We start from the raw sequence: 20,970 nt of genomic DNA, 5'->3' as shown, positions 1-20,970 counted from the left end.
TGCATTTTAATTTAATTTTAAATGAAGCTTCTTAAACTTTTTAAAAATCTTATTTACTTGACATACAACAATAGTTTAGTTATAGATTATATTATAGACTTATAGAAAGAGACCCTCTAAAAACGTTAAAATGTATTACTGGAATGCAAAACCTTAAATGAGAGTGAATAAATGAAGACTTGGCACACCACTTCTGAAAGGTTGCTGACCCCTGCTCTAGTTCCTTTTATGGTTTTGTTTTTTTTAAAAGAAGTTCCCGTCTCCTCCCCACCCAAAGAAATCCACTAGCATTTCCTGGCTGATGAACTGCACCATTCTAAGACATAAGAAACTTCTGTTATCTCCACCATCACAGAATGAAGCATATGTGTTTGAAGTAATGGTAGATACACGGCAGTTTCCTGTTTCCACAGGAGTTTGGCAAGCTGCATCCTTTCACCATCATTGTATTGGTATTGATTGGTTGATGGATAAGCTTAAAGTTGATGACACAGAGCTGAACATCATCATACTTTGAGATCCTGAATACACTGAAAAAATGTCTTGTTCGCACAATATAGTGAATCACAGCAGCTGACAGCCAGTCTGGTTGGGCAAGAAACAACATGCATTGGTTTGGTTAATCCCAAACTAAATTCTTGGCCATTACCATTAAGCAGACTTCAACTCTAAATTACAACCAATTTAGTGTTAACCTCTTTAGACAGGATATCAAACAGATGGCAACTGTCAAGTATCTGGCTTACACCATAAACAGTGCTGGAGGATGCTCGAAATACATGGAGACTTGTATAACAGCAGTTGCTTCATGTTTCTAGCCATTTAGTGGCCTCAGTGGAGACATTGTGACATCAACCTTGCTACAAATCTGTGAATCTATAGAATCACAATTATACCAACTTTACAGTAGAGCAGTGATATGGGTACTGAGGAAGGCTGAGGAGCAGTAGATTAATGTTTTCATTTCATCAGCTGCTCCACAATAAGTGGCAGGATAACATCAGCAATGACAATATTTATAGCTGAAACCAGCAACGACCTCTATCAGAATTGGTTTAGTTTCAGCAACTGTCTTCGTACAGACATATTATTAGGATTAAAAGCCAATTGCAAAGCATGCTTACCAAGGAATTCCACTCTATGGCCAAAAAACTCAGTGGCACTATCAGATCACCAGTGACAGACAGAGACTGAACGTCCAGCCAGATATCTTAAGGATTTAGCTAGAGATCAATCTGAGGCTAGGTCTACACTGGAGGAGAGGGGGAGATGTCAACCTAAGATACGCAATTTCAGCTACGTAAATAGTGCAGCTAAAGTTGGCATATCTTGGGTCGATTTACCTGGCCATGAGGACGGCAGCGAGTCAACCGCTGCTGCTCCCCTGTCGACTCTGCTTCCGCCTCTCGCCGCGGTGGAGTTCCCAGAGTCGACGGCAGAGTGATCGGGAATCCATTTTATCGCGTCTACACTAGACACGATAAATCAATCCCCAATAGATAGATCACTACCCACCGATCCGGCGGGTAGTGTAGACATGTCCTAAGTGATGCTCAATCTGCAAGGAGGCTATGTTCCCTTGGGATTTCCCTTGATGATGATGACCACTGAATCAGAGAGCCTAACAGGTTGCACAAAAAATTAAGGCCCAGATTTTTAAAGGTATCTAGGGATCAGTGTGTTCAGTGTGGCAATGCCTAACTGATTAGGAGCCTAGCTCTTATTTTCAAAAGGGACTTAGGTACGCAGCAGCCTAAATCCCATTGACAGTCAAAGAATTTGGTTTTACCTTTTTTCTTAAAAAAAAAAAACCTAAGAAATTACACACAAGCACAAATACCTATCTTACAAGAATGTTGTTTATGGTGCAAAGACAACCACTCAAAATTTAAGAAATACATTATGATACACAATACACAATCCCCACTTCAGATAATACAGAGCAGAGATACACAAGGCATCAGAATTAAGGCTGGACAGGCCATCGTAAAACTAGCATTTCCTAACTTTCAAATGATGGACTTTGCAACTTTAACAATGTTCTTTTAATAGAGGGTGCGTGTGTGCGCGCGCGCGCATGTGTAATGATATACATTAGTGGTGGGCAACCTGTGGCTCACAGGCTGCATGCAGCCTGTCAGGGTAATCCTCTGGTGGGCCATGAGACAATTTGTTTACATTGACTTTCTCCAGGTACAACCGCCAGCAGCTCCCAGTGGCCGCAGTTCATTGTTTCTGGCCAAGGGGAGCTGCGGGAAACGGCGACTAGCATCTTGCGCCACTTCCTGCAGCTCCCATTGGTTGGGAATGGCGAACCGCGGCCACTGGGAGCTGCAGGTGGCCGTGCCTGCGGAAAGTCAATGTAAACAAACTGTTTCGCGGCTGGCCAGCAGATTATCCTGATGGGTCACGTGCAGACCGCAAGCCACAGGTTGCCCACCACTGATATATATGCTAACAAACACACACACATACACACTCACACAAAACCATATGACTTGTACTCACGACTGAACAAGTGTGTGGCCAAAGTGAATCTTGTAGGCCAACTGTCCAACCAAGTTCTAAAATGCAATTTGGTTTCCTGATGTCTTCATCTTGACTATACAGAGCTGAAATCTGAAAAATGCAGGTGCCAGCATACAAAGTTCCATCTTAATCCACAGATGGAGCAACTCATGTGGATTCCTATATTCTCCACTGGCTGCACCTCCATGTTCATGATGAGGATGAGGACAAGCTCAATCTGTTCCAATTATTGAAAACTGTGTCCCTTTATTCATCAAAAGCTCTCAGCATGATCCTCAGTTGTACAAGGTGTGACAGATCCAGATCAGTGGGGTACAGGAGTCTGGTAGAGGGCAGATATACTGGTCACTGGATGAGTAGTTTTCTGTTCCCTGAGTGATCAGAGCAGGGGCTGCACAAGAGTAATCAGGAACCTGCTAAAACCAGTTAAAACAGGCAGGATAATTAAGACATCTGGAGCCAATTAAGAAACTGCTAGAATCAATTAGGACAGGCTAGCTAATCAGAGCACCTGAGTTTAAAAAAGGACCTCACTTCAGTTTATGGCATGCATGTGAGGAGCTGGGAGCTGAGAGTGAGAAGACATATTGCTGAAAGACTGAGGAATGCAAGCATTATCAGGCACCAGGAGAAAGGTCCAGTGGTGAGGATAAAGAAGGTGTTGGGAGGAGGCCATGGGGAAGTAGCCCAGGGAATTGTAGCTGTCGTGCAGCTGTACCAGGAGGAGCTCTAGACACCATGTAGGTCAGGAAACAGCCCAGAGACCTTTCCCACTGGTAGAAGCCACAGTCCAGCTCTATTTCTCCTGTGTCTGATCAGGAGTTGGGAGGTTTGGGGGGAACCCAGAGTATAGAGTGGGCTGGGGTTCCCCCCAAAGCTCCCAATTCTTGATCAGACACAGGAGGAATTGAGCTGGACTGTGGCTTCTACCAGAGGGGAAGGTCTCTGGGCTGTTTCCCAACCCACATGGTGAATCTGTAAGGTGAGAAAATCCACCAGTAAGTGCAGGACCCACCAAGATAGAGGAGGAACTTTGTCACAAAGGTTTGAACATCCATGCATTAAACTGAGAATTCACCAACATCCTGATAGAGGGCTAGGATGGCTGACATTAAACAACAATAAAACTACCTTACATTTATAACCTATCACTAAAAATTCCCAAAGCAATTTGCAAGGTAGGAAAGATTTATTGTCCTCATTTTATAGATAGGAATGTATCTTCCCTCTCAAATTACTTAGCAAGTATTTTTACATTAAGTTAGAACCTATGAATTAGTCCAAAAACAACTTAAATTTATTAAAGTAATATAGCCCTTGTGCAAACTACAGTTTATTATTAAAAACAGATACTTTACAGATATCACTGTTACAGTTTACATACTCAGTTATCAGTTCACATGTAAAAATTCAACACTCAGATTTTGACAGCAATCTTAATTCTGACCCAGAACAGGGCTTTGGAGCTATGCTGCGGATCCACTCCAGCTGTAGGCAAAAATCTGCAGCTCTACTGCTCTGTACTCCGCTCCAAAGCCCTGACCCAGAAGACCTATTTGTAAACTCTATCAAAGTATATTTGACTGGCATGTATTGCATATCTTGAACTGTATAAAGTAAGCAATTAGTGATGCACATATTGCAAGAGTTATGCTACTGACACTCAATCAATTATAAATTCTTCTCTCTTCTTTCATATTTGGTATCTCAATTCATCTAAAAGTGACCCATCAATTTCAAGACCACAACAATCCTCAGAAGGTCACAAATCATGGCTTTATAAGGGATTTCACCTCACCTTCGGAAACTCTTTTGATTCCTGGACATGTTACAAACCCTGTGCATCATTTTCCCATTCTTGGGCTCTGTCATTTTGAAAGATGACACTTGTTTAACTATTGTAAAAACAGACTATTTACAGTAAGTAACCAGTGTTTTAAATCATTTAAACACTTGTTACATTGTAATTTTTTTCCAGAAAAAGCCTCACAGAGATAACAAAAGAACAATAAACTCATAGGAAGCCAACATTCTAAAGAACAACAATTAAATTTCACAGACCAACACATCTGAATTGTAAATATGTAACACTGTAAATAGAATCCTTTTAGTTCAATACCATATTTAAGATATCACAGACCCAAACATTTTACTCGTGTTTAATTGTTTGGTGGATTGAGTCCTAACATTCTATTTATTTTAAGTGATTTGGCAGTTAAGTACTTTGCAGTTAAATGCCACTACCATATTAAAAACACATATTATACACACAGGATTTGTTTTCAAAGGCTCCTAAGGGATTTAGGTGCTCAAGTCCCACTGAGTTTCACAAGCACCAGGGGAAAAAAGAAATCTAATAAAAGAGACCTAAAACCTGCCATGATTATATATACACATGGGGTTCTCAACCTTTTTCTTTCTGAGCTCCCCAACATGCTATAAAAAGTCTGCGGTCCATCTGTGGCACAACAACTAGCTTTCTGCATACAAAAGCCAGGGCCAGCCATTAGGAGGTAGCAAGCAGGGCAATTGCCCAGAGCTCCATGCCACAGGGGTCCCCCATGAAGCTAAGCTGCTCAGGCTTTGGCTTCAGTCCCGGGTGGTGGGGCTCAGGGCCTCAGGCTTCAGTCCCGTGCAGTGGGGTTTCAGCTTTCTACTGAGGGCCGCCGCGAGTTTGGGCTGGTCCTGCTTGCAGAAGTCCCGGAAACCTGCTCACGGCTCCCTATGGGGCCCCAGACCCCTGGCTGAGAACCACTGATATATACCATTTAGTTTAAGACCTAATTGGACATATGTCCTGCATTATACCCTGAAGCCTACAAGAAGCAGCTATTTCATCAGAAATTCATTAACTGAGAATTCCCTGCTACCTATAGTATCTAGGAACGTAGAGCAGAAGTGACCCAGTAGAACTCATCTGTCAGGACTGGATACAGAAGCAGGGGAATATATAAACATTTACTATAATTTTGACAAATACTATAATTTGATTTTCCAGAGTACAAGATTAATGAATCCTGTGATGGTAAACATAAAACCTTAATCTGAATCACAAATCAATTTAACACAGTAGAGCTCTTAGCAGCACAAGTTGCAGAGTGTGATTTTTATTTCTCTACCAAATAAATAATCTTAGGACAATACAGAGTTACAATCCAAATTTGGGGAAAAAATTATATACGACTAAGAAATCATTTAACTCACCTGTCCTTGTTGGGGTGATAAACAATTAACAACTTCTTTCACCATCACAGGTATGTGTGGTCTTCGATAATCTTCATCATCAGCACTTTGATGTAGCTTTTGAATTTCATGGTTATATATCGTTTGTTTTTTAATACCATAGTCATAAGTCACTTCCAGCCTTTCTGCTGAAGAATGAATATTTCTGGCCCAAATACCTACATTTATTGAGCTAGTTTCTAAACTGGACAGAAGCAATCGTTTGTAGAGTTGGCACAAATATCGAAACAGCACCATACCGTAGTTAGGCCAACCTGGAAAAACAAATATTGGAAACAATTTTAAAGTACGTATTTTAAATAATGGGTTGCGTGACTGCTTTTTTGTACTTCCCCTTCCTGTCCCAACCTATGGTACAAAGTCCCAGAGAAACACTACATTGGCAGAAATTTAGATATATAGTTTCCATTATAATCTCCAATGGTGGTATCCTTTCAGGATTTCTCCAAGGCTCTCCACTCAAGCCACAATGCTTCTCTTTACGTATTACCATAAAACTTTTGTCTCATCTCTAGCCTATGATTCTGACTGTGGCATGACATATTGAGGATACTAGTATTAAAATGAAGTATATGGTAAATGATATGTGACCATATCTGAGCACAAAGTATACAAGTAAAGCCAGGCTTCATTATTTTAAAAAAGTATTACTGTCCTTTCTATGGTTAACATGCTTTCAACATCAGCACACCACAGCACAATTAATTTTGTAGTGTTCCCTGTAACCAGTTAAAATAGCAAAATGAGAGTCCAACACTGTAGTTGGATTTAATACAGTGCTAGAATCATGTTATGATCAATAAAAACATTTACAGCAGTGAACGATAACATCATGTAATCAAATCTCATACTTTAAAACGTCAACTGTTCCAACATTGGGTGAGACATGAAACATCAGACCATTTGTCTGGTCAAGAATAGCTATTTTCATCAGTTTCATATTGTTCGTGAACATGACTTACGCTTCTTTCATACTACATCATACCTAGATGACAAACCAGAAGAGTACACCTACTCTCTTCTTTATTTTAGTAGTGGAGTGCTATATCCTTTAGGCCAGTGCTTCTCAACCCACAGGCTGCTTGCAGCCCAATCAGCCCATATGACATCCTTGGGGCCATACAGGTAGTACATATGAGCGGCTGCAGCCCATATAACACATAGAAAGCTGCATATGCAGCCTACAGTGGTAAATAGGTTGAGAACCACTGCTTTAGGCTAAACTTTTCTTTTCATAACAGAATGAATTGGCAGTTAGCTGCAAAGAGGTAAAAAGACGGGTTTTATTTACAGGAATTTTACATTTGTTTTCTGAGCAAATACCTCCTTCAGTCCCACATTTCATATGCTCTCTTACCATGCAAAAAAGAAAACACAGATATAAGGCCATCTGACAATATGCCATAATGTATTTTTATTATTAATGGAGACAATGTCTAATCCCATGATGCAATTTATCTGTCCAATTTTTATATATTCTATTGATTCAGGTCTACCCATCATTCAGTCACCTGTTTTGTTTGCCACAAAATGGGAACATTCTGAATGCTCATTTTAGGAAAGTTACCTTCATTATAATCTATGCCCCACTTGTTAAATAGCTCCACAGTTTAAAAAGGTAAACAAATTAGGCAAGTTCTCTGTAATCAGATATTTTCTTGTTCTCCAGAAACTGTTTAAGAAACTGATGGATCAAATTACCTACAAGGTACTTATGAATAGCTACCATCAATTGACCTATCCCACCCAGGGCAAATAAGCAAAATGTATAATATTGGAGATAAAATTGTTGAAAGGTGCTTGTCTCCTTATTTAATTCAGAAATGTGCCTCACACTATGGCCCTGATCCTGCAGTGAGCCCTCTCTAAGAAGACTGTTTCACTCCCCTAAAAATCACTACAAGATCAGAGCCAACATTAAAAATCATTTGTCTACATCCTTAACCAGAATTGCTTTATGTAGTCATATGAACCCAGCAAGATGTTATACATATATATTATAATCAAGCTCAATTCATATCCCAGAAAAATATATTGATAAGTTACTTCACAGCACTCTCATTTTAAGCAACTTTTTTGTTTAAAAAAGCAGAAGTCATATTTCTTCTAAAATTCATGCCAATAAGCATTTCGATGTATTGTTTGGACTGGGAATTTGTAAGTGACAACGTTGCTGTCATTTGCTGAAATGCAACTAGGAAGTGAAGATGTAGCAGATGTACAGTCTCCGATGCAGAAGAGTGAATGAACCTCAGCGAGCACTTGGGGCTTGCGACACACCCCAAACCTGGGGCGTGGAGGGGGGCAGGAGTGAGTGTGTGCTTCGGGGGATAACAGCCCCATCCCACAGCGGCTGGGACGGGCGCTCTAGCCAAAGGAGGGGGGGGCGAGAGAGAAGCATCGCGGGAAACGTTAACTCGTCAACGGACGCTCCGCGGCGTCTGGTTTTACTGCGCGTCTCTAACGAGGCTGCGAAGTCTCTACACCGGAGCGTGTTTGAGGGTCGGCCTGCCCAACCCCCCTCTTCCAGCCGGGCCGCCCCAGTCTGCTCCTCCTCTCCCCCCGCAGGCAGGGGACACTGGGGGAACAAGGGCCCAGTACTCACTGCAGATCACGCCGCTGCCCCTCTCTCGCTGCCGGGGTATCAGTGCACAGCCAGCCCGGCCTCCCCTCCCCTGGCAACAAAGCACCGGTGTCTTCAGTTCCGCCTGCATGTTGCTGCCGCGACGGCAGCCCCCACCTGTCCCATGTGGGAGCAGAGAGTCCCTGAAGGACCAGGGAGATGTAAACACCCGGAGAGAAGTGGCCCCCAAGAAACCGTTCAGGATCTCCCCAGGGCCCCAGCGTGGTGCATCCCTCTCTCAACAGCCACATTACAGTAGCCTCAAGCCCGCCCCGGGTACCCCCCCGCATTCCCCACAGGGGCACTATCCTCGATCACCCACACCAGCTCCTAGCTGTGCACAGCCCGCTTCCCCCGCCACCAGCCATATACAAACACCTGCCCCTGTATATAGACACTACGCACCCCTTGAAACATGCAACACCAGTCAGCACGCCTGCCAACTGCAGACAAACCCACTAACGCGCTTGTCAGTTGCATACTACCACTTCCTGCACATGACCCACACGCATCATCCCGTCTTATGCAATGCAATTCGATACACTAATACCTTATTGGCATGAAAAGTTATGCAACGTTGCGAACGTTTTAAAAGACACCTCGGGTATCTGCCAGTGGCAGGTATGTACGATGGACCTGCCCAGGTCAGGGTTTCGCACTGGGGTTTTATCTCCGACACGTATTTGTCATTAATATCACAACCCCTGCTGCCCCCACACCAATCTCTCTGCTGCATAGAATCATATGCATAAATCTACCTCAGGTACATACCAACCTCTTCTCACTCACTCACATACACCCACACAATCAGCACTACAGTTGTACACACACAGCCTCCGCACACATCCTAGCTGTACTACAGAAGTGCCAGTCACGACTTCAAACATTAAGGCTGAGTAAAGTTTTAGTCCAATCCAGCAATAACATGTGGGCATACATACTAAACTATTGTTAGTTTCCCAATCTTTGTTCTAATATCCTTGAATGAATTTTGATGCTAGAAGCAGGGCTTGTTGCACCCATGTTACATGGTTACACCCGTTACATGGTTACATGGGTGTAACATACTACCTGCTGTGAGCCTGTGTATGCAATATGTGGAGACAACCGCATAGGGCAAAAGACTGTTTGCGAATAGTCGTTTGCCTTTTAAAATGAAATGTAGTTGATTTCTACAATATTCACCAGTTTAATTGTTATAAAATTTGCTCAGCTACCTGTACAACTATCTGTGATTTATTCATCTAAAATGCTGTACAACGTGGCATGTAGCCTCTTGAGTACCATGCGCACCCCTACCCGGGGGCTTAATGCATCTTCTCCCACTCACCCCTTTGTGCACGATGGATTGCTGGTCCCCCGCCTCCCACCCTCCACCCCAGGCAGACCAGGACCCTGAAAGGGGCTTCTCGGAATTATATTCCCCTTTCTCACGTGACAGCACCCAAAAGGAACAAGCGGCATAAGCACAGATCCCTAGGCAGGGGGCACGTTTTCCAAGAAGAAAGAATAACACCAACCCCAGCACTGGGCCTACCAGGACTGAACTGAGGCCGGACGGATCCCCGCTCCGATCAAACCAGTCCCGCTTGCCCTCGGCGCGGTCGCACTAGAGACGTCATGGCAGTTCGGGCCAATGAGGTGGCGAGGGGAGGCGGGCCGCTTGTGTTTGAATTTGCTCGGTGTGCGGCTAGAGAAGGAGGTGACGGGGATGCGGCCCGGGCAGAGCCAGTAGCGCCCCCCCCGCCCGCAGGTGAGTGCGGCCCCCACTGCCCTATGCTCCAGCCTCTCCCTGGCCGGCGGAGGAAGCCCCTGGCACCTCGGGCAAGCTGCGGGTGGGGTGAAGGTGTCTGAACGGGCTGGAGCCGCCGCCCGCAGAGGAGCCCGGCCCTGCGCTGGCGGGGCGACCAGGCTTTGTTACAGCTGTCTGACACTATGTGCAGATAATAATGGTGATATCCTAAAGACGGGAGCTTGTAGGCTGCTGTATAAAGGACTTTGTATTCTGGTTATGAGAGGCCTGGTCATCATCATCATGATAAACGTGCTGCGAATTAAAGGGAAGCTGTCAGTTTAAAACTTGCCTGAGAAACGTTTACTTCATACCTAACTCGTAAGATTATTCTAAAAGGAAAAATCCTGTTTTCAATGTATTGGATAGCACTTGTGTGTAGCTAGTTTCCTCCTTTCCCCTGTGTAATCAGATTTCCCTGTCCTTTGTGTGGCCCTTTCACACAGTGTCAGAAAGACAATATGCTTCTGAAATGCTCAGTCTTGCAAGAGTCATGAGAATCTGCAACATGGGACTCTCTGCAGGATCAGGTCCAAAGACTTTAAAAGCAAAAACAAATAGAATTTGGGGACAGGTGTAATGCCTGAAATTACCTTTGACTCCTTTGAAATTATCTAATTTAAAATTAACAATGTTCCTGTATATTACCAGACCACTAGAGTTTTATAGGTTTCAAAGTAGCAGCCATGTTAGTCTGTATCTGCAAAAAGAACTTGTGGCACCTTAGAGACTAACATTTATTTGAGCATACGCTATGTTAAATATTTTGTTTGGGGTTTGTTTATACTCAAATGATTTAATGTTAGTAGAGGGGACAAATCAAGGCCATTATATTTTTTACATAAAGTGATATTTATTGTTTTTTAAAAATCTGGTGAAACTAAGATTAGGGTTCACTGGGTGATATTAATGGTGGTAACTTGCTGTAAAGGTGCCTGACTAATTGAGAAATACAGTAGCAGTCATTTCCTAACTGTTTTAAAATAATCCATTTTTACTGGAGCTTTCTAAGGAATTCTGACAATGCTAGGGTTGGAACTATTTTGGGATGTTTTAAAATCATTTAGAATGTTTCATTTTTAATTGAGGATTTTATTTTGGAAGATAATGTAAAGTAAGTTATACTATCTGTGTTTGCATTCACCCAGCATGTAGGGTGTATGGGATTCATAGAAGCACTGTGCATCACAGAAAGACTTTCAGGATGATGAAATAGCACTCCTTTATAAACTCCCAATCCTGAATCTGCCCGATAAACAAATTCAATTTATTTTGTAGTTTCCCACATCATCAGGAACTATAGAAATCTGTGGTCACTTAGAGTTCATCTTTACCAGTTAATATGTTAAAATATAAGTAACCTTGTTTACTTTAGGCTTTTAATATATTATCTAATGACTTTAAAAACAAAAATAAAAAAACCTTTTATCCAGGTTTAGACAAGGCCTTAGGAAAACAGCACTGCAACAATTCACATTTGTATACTTATATTCATAATCATGAGGGCTAAAACTCTTTAATAAATGTTAACTAAACAATAGCTTAGTGCCCTTCATCATCACACTCACCTACTTTCCAATGTTAACTTTCTTCTCTTCAAAAACAGACTCCCAAGAGAGACTGCTGACTTGAATTAATATGCAAATTAGATACAATAAACGAAGGTTTAAACAGACTGGGAATGGTTGGGTCATTACACTAATTGAATCTATTTCTCCATGAAGTTCTCCTCACACCTTCTATGGGTCATCTCGATTATCACTTCAAACATTTTTTTTTCTCTTGCTGATGATAGCTCATCTCAATTGATGGGCCTCTTACAGTTGGCATGTGAACTTCCACCTTTTCATTTTCTCTGTATGTATAAATATCTTCTATCTGTGTGTTCCATTCTATGCATCTGAAGAAGTGAGCTATAGCCCACGAAAGCTTATGCTGAAATAAGTGTTAGTCTGTAAGGTGGACAAGTACTCCTGTTCTTTTTCCTCTCCGTGAGTGAATTTGTTTTCAAGCCTTGCTGTGAATTTTTAAATTAAATATACCTCTGTTTAGACACCCATCTACACTGTTGAAAGGCACAGCTTTTAAAAATCAATTCAATTTCAAATGGCCAGTGTTGATCAATTATTTGTAATCCAGTTATGATCCCTCCATACTTATGGAAAAGCTATGCTAATTGAACTAATTTGAAATTGTTTCCTAGCAGTCTCTTTATTTAGCATTAATCATTTAATTGGTGATCTGTTTTAAGATAAGTATCCAGTTAATGCACTTATCCAGTATAGCTGGATGTATCTCGCAACCTGATTTGATTATGTAAAGAGTCTAATAGTTTATAGACTGCCATTTTTATTTTTTAGTTATTTAGATGGCAGACACTTGGTACGTAAAAGGTAAAAAGTGATATTTGCAATGCTGTCAGCTAAAATGTGTTGGATTCCTGCCGTATGGTTAGCAGGATTTTATGGGCTTTCTATAGTATCTTGTTCATCAGCACAAGTAGTTTAGTATAATAAGCTAACAAATATCTTTGATTCACTTACTGATATCATAGTGTGGGGATTAAGGCCTAGCAGAGAAATCAAGAATAAATGCATATATATATATATATATATATATATATATATATATATATATATATATAATTTTAGATTTTTTTCCGATTTGTCACCTAAATTTGTCTTGAGTTGATAGGATTTTTTTTGTTTTTTACAGTATTTAGGTAACAAGTACTATAAAAAATTTTTATCCATCCCATTTTATTTAAATCTTTTTTATCTTGTTTTTGTTTTAAATCCTGTTTAAAATTAAATCTAAATTTAGTACAACATATGTTGTAAATATGAAACATCTTTTGATAAGAGAAGAGATGTAAGGTTGTTTTGTTTAATAAAAATAAATTTTATATGCTTTTCTGTATGTTTAATTACATTCCAGTTACCATCCTAATACGCATACATAATGAGCAAAAGTTTAATTATTTAGTAAATTGATATATTGCTTAACATACTAAAAACGTGCAACTTATAAGAGTCTGAAAATATTAAGTATATAAATATAGTGTAACCTTTTAAGTACCAAAAAGATGTACCAAATCTAGTGTAAAGGCTCTGTTTAGTTGTTTTTATAGCTCTATAAATTAATGAGAATGGACTTTTTTTATTTAAAAAATAGCTAAAGTACAAATGGAAAAGTTGACTAAAATCAACTATATAAATTAAGGCTTTCCTGTAGGTGATTTAAATCAATCCACCCTGAATAATGATCTCTGAAGTACTTTGGCTGGGACTTGGTGATCTTACAGGTACCTGATTATTACGTTTGGCATTGTGTGGAGTGTTAACAGTGCTCAGAAGAATAGGACCGAGGAAAGGGGTAGAGAGAGTGAGAAAGTTGGTTGACTGTAGATCTACCCTGCTACTGCAAACGTGCAGCTTAGATTCTTTAAAAGTTGTCTTCCCTCCTGCCATTTTGAGATGACATAGTTACTTGTGAGAGCAGTTCACATATGGCTGGCTGCACACTCAGGCCCCATTCCTGTAAATTGCTCCGTGCAATGTCTGTTGACTTCCATGCAGCTTGGCATGGGTATGTGAGTTTGCCTGTGCTAAATGGACTGGGGCATAAATAGAGCCCTGTGTTGGGCTTTTTTGCAATATGAAATGAAAAATTCACACAGTGGCAGCAGCTCCTATATGTCTGGGCCCAGCTCCTCACTCTGGGCTTTGTGACCTTTCACACAGGATTGCAGCACCACTCTGGTATTGGGCCCAGCTGTCCCTCTGTTGCTGTCATGAAGGGCAAGTGGCCAGATCAAATTCCAGTGTTGTTACAACCTGGAGCCCTGGGTTGTTCACAGCGCCACTCAAATTTAGCTTGACTATGACGCAGGGATGGGCAGGCCAAACCTGAGTGATGCTGCAACTACGTGCACTGGGTTGCAACACCTGGAACAGGGAGTCTTAAAAATTCCCTGCTGCTATAACATTCAGTTCAAGCAAGAGTAACAAGTATGAATGCTCCCCCTCTTACCCCACTTCTACTCAAGCAGCATATAGATTTCTGGTCAGTGCGTCGGAGGAGATACTTAAGAGACCAAGCAATAAACAGAAATAAAGTAGAACAAAAACTGCTAATCCATGCTGAGTGTAGGATTGTGAACCAAAGATTCTATGGGACGATATACTGAATTATTGTGATATGGATATGATCCCTTTGTTTGAAGATCTTTGATAGCACGCTGTGGGGAAGCTTGTGCAGCTACTACTACTTGTTCCATGTATATACTGGGTTTCAGTTTCCATTGCTTTCAGTCCTACAAAGAAAATAATTAGTTTAAAATAAATTTAAAAAACCCTACTTTTATTTCTGATTTATTACTGACTGAAATGACAAGAAAAGAAAACCAAAAATGCTGATTATTGTTGGCTTTAAATCACAAGCTTTCAGGAATGGGTCAACACTTGATTTGAAAGACGTACATATGTACTGCTAAGTCAGCATAGGTTCATTAGCATGTAGTATATACATCAATCAACTAATGCAACATCAGGAAGCAGTAAAGTTCAAGGGCCAAGCTGTTTTGCAGTCTTCAACTGGTTTCTGTAACCTGTCAAAACCTGACACAAAAACATAACTTATACTATATGGGGAAGAGGAGAGGTTGAAAATACTGTAATTTTTTAGGGTAATAGTTGATCTGATTGCCTTTTTTAAAAAAAAAAAAAAAAAGGCAAATGGCTGTAGATTGATCTTAAGTAGTATATTTCTTATATTGTTAAGTCTTGACAAAATAACTTTTTAATAAATTAGAAAATTGAGCTTGTGTGTTTGGTAGATATTGTTGCCTTGGATATGAGCTAATTGTAAAGCTGTAGCTACTTTCTGACTTCTAAAATCATCTAATAATTGTTTTCATTTACAGAAAAGATTTCAGTTGGTTGGTCTGGAGAATTGTTTTTGGCAACAAAGAAGAATTAAACCAAAGTATCATCATGTCTACTGCTACCCAGGAAGATATTTGCAATCATGTGAGAGTGGTGGTCCGTGTCCGTCCACAGAATCAAAAAGAAAAAGATGGCAACTTCAGCAAAGTGCTTCATGTTGTAGACAAGCACATGCTGGTCTTTGATCCAAAAGAAGAAGAAGTTAGCTTCTTTCATGGGAAGAAAATAGCAAGTAGGGATATTAACAAGAGGAAAAACAAGGATCTCAAATTTGTATTTGATGCTGTTTTTGATGAAAATTCATCTCAATTAGAAGTTTTTGAACACACTACCAAAACTGTGCTTGATGGCTTTTTAAATGGATACAATTGTACAGGTAACTTTTCAGTTTGTCTCCATGAATTGACCAAATCATATTTAATTTCTGGAAGTCTCACTTAGGTGCTAAAATTGATTTTGAACAGTTGCAGCTTCATCACTAGCAGTCAGAGGCAGGAGTTTCACTTTTTATTTTGTCTCTCTTTTTACAGACACAGGAGAAGACCTGTTTTGTAAGAAATTAATATTGGGATTATAGTAGATTTCATAACTGGTGTAGTGATATGGTACTCATACTTAAACTAATCTTTCTGAAAATTCAGTGCTTGCATATGGCGCAACAGGAGCAGGAAAGACCTACACGATGCTGGGCTCACCTAAAGAACCCGGAGTGATGTATCTAACCATGATGGACCTTTACAATTGCATGGATCAAATAAAAGAAGAGAAACTGTGTACTGTTGCAGTTTCATATCTAGAGGTAAGCTAACAGCTATATTCTGTGTATTGCTATCAATAAAGAATATTTTCATATATAAAATACAGTGAAACCTGTGTGAAGCAACTATTACGGAGTGTCACAAACTGGGTGCTTAAGAGAGATGTCCTAATAAAAATGGAGCAGAACTGGGCTCAACGGTTTTGGAGATGGTTTTTAGGGTAAATCTTAAAATAGGATGTTGCCCGGTAATAACATTTTTTTTTCTAAAGATTTCATTTAATACTCCAATGATCAGTATTTTCCAAATATTATAATTATATACACACACATTATGTGCAACAAAATATCCTTAAGTTCCCTGATAACTGCAGGGCTGAGCACAACTGAAATGCGTATGAATAGTTTGGAATCACTTGACTGCAATTCAGGCTCAGTTTTTCCCCTATCAGTTATGAGACTTTTTCAAGTTGTTTTGAGGTTGCTGCAGTAGTGCTTAAATTAAAAGGTTTTCTCTGATGGAATTGAGAAAACAGCTTTTTGAAGATAAGGGCATTTCAACTGAAGCTGCTTTGCCAGTGGCTTGTAGAGTAAGTTCTCTACTACCACCTCCTTCTGTTGTTGGTTGTACTTGACCCCTTCTCTGTATCACAATGCTACTCTTGCACATTGCTCTCCCATTGCTTTCAGGAGCAGCAGCAGCTGTAACAAATGAAAACAATGTGATCTTTCAACTCCAGCTAGAGCACAAAGAAAACATGTAGGATCAGTACAGATGTGTTCCAGTGTTTCTGTATTAAACATAAACATGTCTTTCGCTGCATTCTACCGAAGTGCTTCACTGGCAAAAAAGGTTTGCGTATGTTGCTGCTACATAAAACTCCCCGTCAGACTCCACCTTTTCACCAAACAGTGGCAGGATTGTGTCCCTTTCACTGCTGCTGCCTCCAGTGCAATTGGGAGAGGGCTACTTTCATAAACAGTAGCAAAGAGGATTCCACGTTAAGATTGTGGTAAAGGTTATAGATTTTGAAGCCTAATGTAACCCCTTAGAATAAGAAATAAGACTTGAACAAATGTGTACATACCTCACTGAATTTTAGCAAACCATGATGTCCCGATATAATTTGTAATACTTACCAATTTAACTGATAAATTATACTCTGCAGATGAGCATTAGTCCTGGGGAAAGAGTTGGCTAAAATTTTTCTCCTACAGAATTAAGCTTGTTTTTAGTTTGAACAAACAGGAATACATGAAAGTGGAGCAAAATTATTGTTAAATCTCAAGCACAATAAGATTTAATTTTTAAAGTGTTTTTAATTTCTTCTGCAGGTCTACAATGAACAGATCCGTGACCTGTTAGTAAATTCAGGACCACTGGCTGTCCGTGAAGATACCCAGAAAGGGGTGGTAGTTCAAGGATTAACATTACATCAGGTATGTAAATAATACTTTTATCTTCCATAACACTATCCTCTGAAGATCACTCATTTTAAGGCCATGTTAACACTACAAACCTTGGTCAAGATGAGAGCAGCGTCTGCATAAAGCTGCCATATTTAGTAGTCGTGCACAAGCCATATACTGGGTTCCTTGCATTGGCGCTATGCGTACTTGCCACTTGTGTCAGTGCACCATGTGGTGCACTACGGGTATGCAGTATGCAATCAGCTAGCACACTCTTTTGGGAAATTTTTGGCAATGCGTTGTGGAGCAGAAACGAGTTGCACAGGGGTGATTGGGTGCAAAGGGTCAGCTTCCTAGCATATAATTGTCTTCATCCCATAATGTCATCTGTATCCATCATTTTTGCACCTTTTTTTAAAAAAGAAATGCCATGAACCCACATGGTCCCCCTCGCTGTCTGCCATCTCTGACAGAAGCGTAGTGCAGAGCTGCGCAGTCTCCGTCATTGTAAGTGTTGCAAGCACAGGACACGCAATCCTCCAGTATTTGCAGAGTTGAATCAGTGGGGAATACAACCACTTCTTGGGGGATAGATTGCTGTGGGACATAGCAAGAACCAGTTCAAGGTTGCTGGTGGAGTTCACAGAGCAGCTGCAGATAGTGGCGTGCTGCTTCTAGACTCGAGAAACAAGCACTGACTGGTGGGATCGCATTGTAATGCAGGCTTGTGATAATGAGCAGTAGTTGCAGTACTTTTGGATGCACATGGTCACATTCCTACATATGTGTGCCAAGCTCACCTCAGTCCTTAATGCAGGGACACCAGAATGAGAGTTGCACTAACAGTGGAAAAGTGAGTGGTGGTCACCCTGTGGAACCTTGCCATTCTAGATTGCTACCAGTCATTTGGAAAATCCATTGTGGGGGCTGTTGTCCTGAAAGTGTGCAGGGCCATTAATCTTCAGCTATGCAGGACTGTGACTCTCAGCAACTTGCAGAACACAGTGGATTGATTTACAGCAATGGGATTCCTGAACTGCAATGGAACAATAGCATTTTGGCACCAGACTACCTTGCCACAGACTACATCAACAGAAATGGCTATTTTTCTATGGTTATGCAAAAGGTATGCATGAGGTATTACTGGGGATGCTTCATCACTGTTGGCTGGTCATGGATGGTGCATGATGATCCTATCTTTAAGAACACAGGACTGTTCAGAAAGTTACAAGGAGGGACTTTCTTTCCTGACAAGCGGACTACCATTGGTGATATTGGAAATGGCATAGCGATCCTGGAGGACCCTGCCTCCCACTTACTTCCCTGGCTCATGAGGCTGTACGCTGGCCACCTTGACACCAACAAAAGATTCAGCTACTGGCTCAGCAGGTGCATAATGACGAATAAGCTTTTAGTAAATTAAAGGAACATTGGCATTTACTCACAAGACTGGACCTCAGTAGAAAAAATGGTTATAACTGCCTGCTGTGTTCTGCATAATATCTGTGAAGCAAAGGGGGAAACGTTGCTACTGTGTCAGAGGTGGAGTGGCTGTGTGCTGAGTTTGAACAGCCAGATGCAAGGTATTAGAAGACCTCCATATGGAGCTATATGGCACAAACAGGCTTTGAAAGAGCACTTTAACAGTGAGCCACTGTAATGTTTTGAGGTGTATTGGGTCCTGTTATGAATTGTGTGGTGCTTGATGTGCATCAGTGAATGATGCTTAGCAGACCTATTAATTTGGTGACATTTGCTATACATCTATCATTATACACTTTTGTCACTGATCCTATGAGTTGTTTCACTGTGTAGTAACAAGTAAGTGGGTGCTCTTAGAGTTGCTAGGCACTCTGCAGCATATGTTGGGAACCATGAATTATTTTCCAAATAATGGAATTTTATTCAGGAACAAAATCAATGCAAAGAAAACTGTTCAATTTAAAAGCAAATACATTAAAACCGTAATATATGAATGGAACAGAACTTAACAAGGAGAAAATATTCATGTGCATTGCACTTGCACATAACGCAACTGTGGCTTTCACAGATCAGTGTATGTTAGGCTATGGTTGTCCGTGATGTTCCCCAGGGTGGAATGGTAGGAGTAGGGATGCAGCCCCCGATACCACATGGAATGTTGAGGAGGGATGTAGAGAGTTGCTATATTGGAATTCTCCATAGACTACAAAGAAAGGCAAGCCCATGATTGTTAAACCTCTAGGTCAACAAGAGTCTGTCGCATCTGTTTGGTACCAAAGAAGTCCCATTGTGTCCTGGTACACCTCCCTCTCCTTTTCCTGCCACGACTCCTGGGCCTTTCTCTTGTCATCTTTTTCCTTTTCCAGGCTGTCTACACTGTTGATCCTCCATGCTCTTTGCTCACTGTCTGATGCAGCACTCACTTGCAGGATCTTACTGAACATGTCATCCTGAGTCTTTCTTCTTTTTCCTCCTTTATTATCTGACACATGTGTTCTGTGAGGGGAGGGGACCTCCCAGGGAACACCTCACTCCCCCACCCCCATGGCCAGAAGAAGATCTGCACAGTAACTCCATGACATTTTTCATTGAGATCTCAGGAGGATTCAAGGGACATAAACAAACTAATCCATTTGGTCCTCCCCATCGCCTATCTGTACAGGGAAATGAAAAGCAGATAACTCTCTATTGTACTGCTATCTCATCTGAGTAAACTTTAATGAAAAGTTGATAGCTGTGTCCTGTTCAGTTGGGTGTGACATCAGTACATCATTTGAATGGGAAATACAATTACACACTTATCCCCTGCATCAGTCTCACCCATGCTGGACTGCTAGGACGGACTGGTCTGGACTGCGATGGAGTCTCAAACAGGTCCTGGCTCACTACGTAGCTGGATCCTGGCCCACCTCCATCCTCCTCCTCACTGTTCACGCCAGGAGCCTGTGGCTTGGGGTCTGTGGAGGTATCCACAGTGTTGTGCAGTGTAGTGGTGAGATCTCTGCCAAGTGTGACATTCAGCTCTTTGTAAAAGCAGCATGTCTGCGCTCGGAACTAGATCAACTGTTGGGATTCTGATATGCCTAGTGCAGTTCTTTTGCTTTCATGCAGCAGTGCTTCTGGTCTCTATCATACTTCTGCATCTGACTTGCACACACTTTTCTCATAGATGTCCATGTTTCTACATCTGGTCCATAGCTGTGCTTGCACGGCCTCTTCTCTCCACTGGCCCAAGAGATCCACTATCTCCTGTCTACTTAAGACAGAGTGTGTAGCTGTCATGGTCAGCCAAGTAGTTGCACGTAACAGTTGAGAGCTTCTAGGTATGCTTGCCAAGTTGGAGAATAAGGAAAAGCCCTGCAAATTTTTGACGTGCCTTTAAAGGGCACGGAGGCCTTCTGGTGTCTATGAACCATGGGTAGCTGAGATTATGACCAAAGAGGTCAGTGTTCAGCATTGTGGGACAACTATTGGTGGTCTATTAATGTTGATATAAGTAACAGTGTCTGCACTTACGCTGCATCAAAGTCAGTACATCAACCATGGCTCAACACAGCTCAAGGAGATGATGTTGCCCCGTTACAGGGACAGAGTACTTACATCAGTGGGAGACAAATGTAAGTGTAGACACATGCACAACTAGGTCAATGTAAGCTACCTTGAGAACTTTGTAGTGTAGACCAGGCCT

General features: G+C 41.2%; 2 protein-coding genes across 6 annotated transcripts in view; one reads left to right on the top strand and one right to left on the bottom strand.

Moving 5' to 3' along the window:
- Positions 1-10,017, bottom strand: part of METTL15 (methyltransferase like 15) — a 217,479-nt gene extending 207,462 nt beyond the window's left edge. Inside the window, exons 1-3 of one of the 5 annotated variants that reach the window (XM_030560218.1) lie at positions 8,801-8,827; positions 8,378-8,538; positions 5,734-6,026 (exon numbers count right to left, since the gene is read on the bottom strand). In XM_030560218.1, coding sequence (XP_030416078.1) covers positions 5,734-6,026; positions 8,378-8,486 — 402 coding nt within the window. In that variant the 5' untranslated portion in view covers positions 8,487-8,538; positions 8,801-8,827. Of the gene's footprint in view, positions 1-5,733; positions 6,027-8,377; positions 8,643-8,800; positions 8,869-9,915 lie in introns of those variants that run through there. The other 4 variants (XM_030560219.1, XM_030560220.1, XM_030560221.1 and 1 more) reach the window with 4 other exon arrangements.
- A 45-nt stretch (positions 10,018-10,062) lies between these two features.
- KIF18A (kinesin family member 18A) overlaps positions 10,063-20,970 on the top strand; it is a 131,089-nt gene continuing 120,181 nt past the window's right edge. The window contains exons 1-4 of the mRNA XM_030560216.1: positions 10,063-10,148; positions 15,112-15,509; positions 15,775-15,932; positions 17,226-17,330. Coding sequence (XP_030416076.1) covers positions 15,182-15,509; positions 15,775-15,932; positions 17,226-17,330 — 591 coding nt within the window. The 5' untranslated portion in view covers positions 10,063-10,148; positions 15,112-15,181. The remainder of the gene's footprint in view (positions 10,149-15,111; positions 15,510-15,774; positions 15,933-17,225; positions 17,331-20,970) is intronic.

Source organism: Gopherus evgoodei, chromosome 4, assembly GCF_007399415.2.
Source record: "Gopherus evgoodei ecotype Sinaloan lineage chromosome 4, rGopEvg1_v1.p, whole genome shotgun sequence".
Classification (NCBI taxonomy): Eukaryota; Metazoa; Chordata; order Testudines; family Testudinidae; genus Gopherus; species Gopherus evgoodei.
This window is presented reverse-complemented; position numbering and strand designations above follow the sequence as displayed.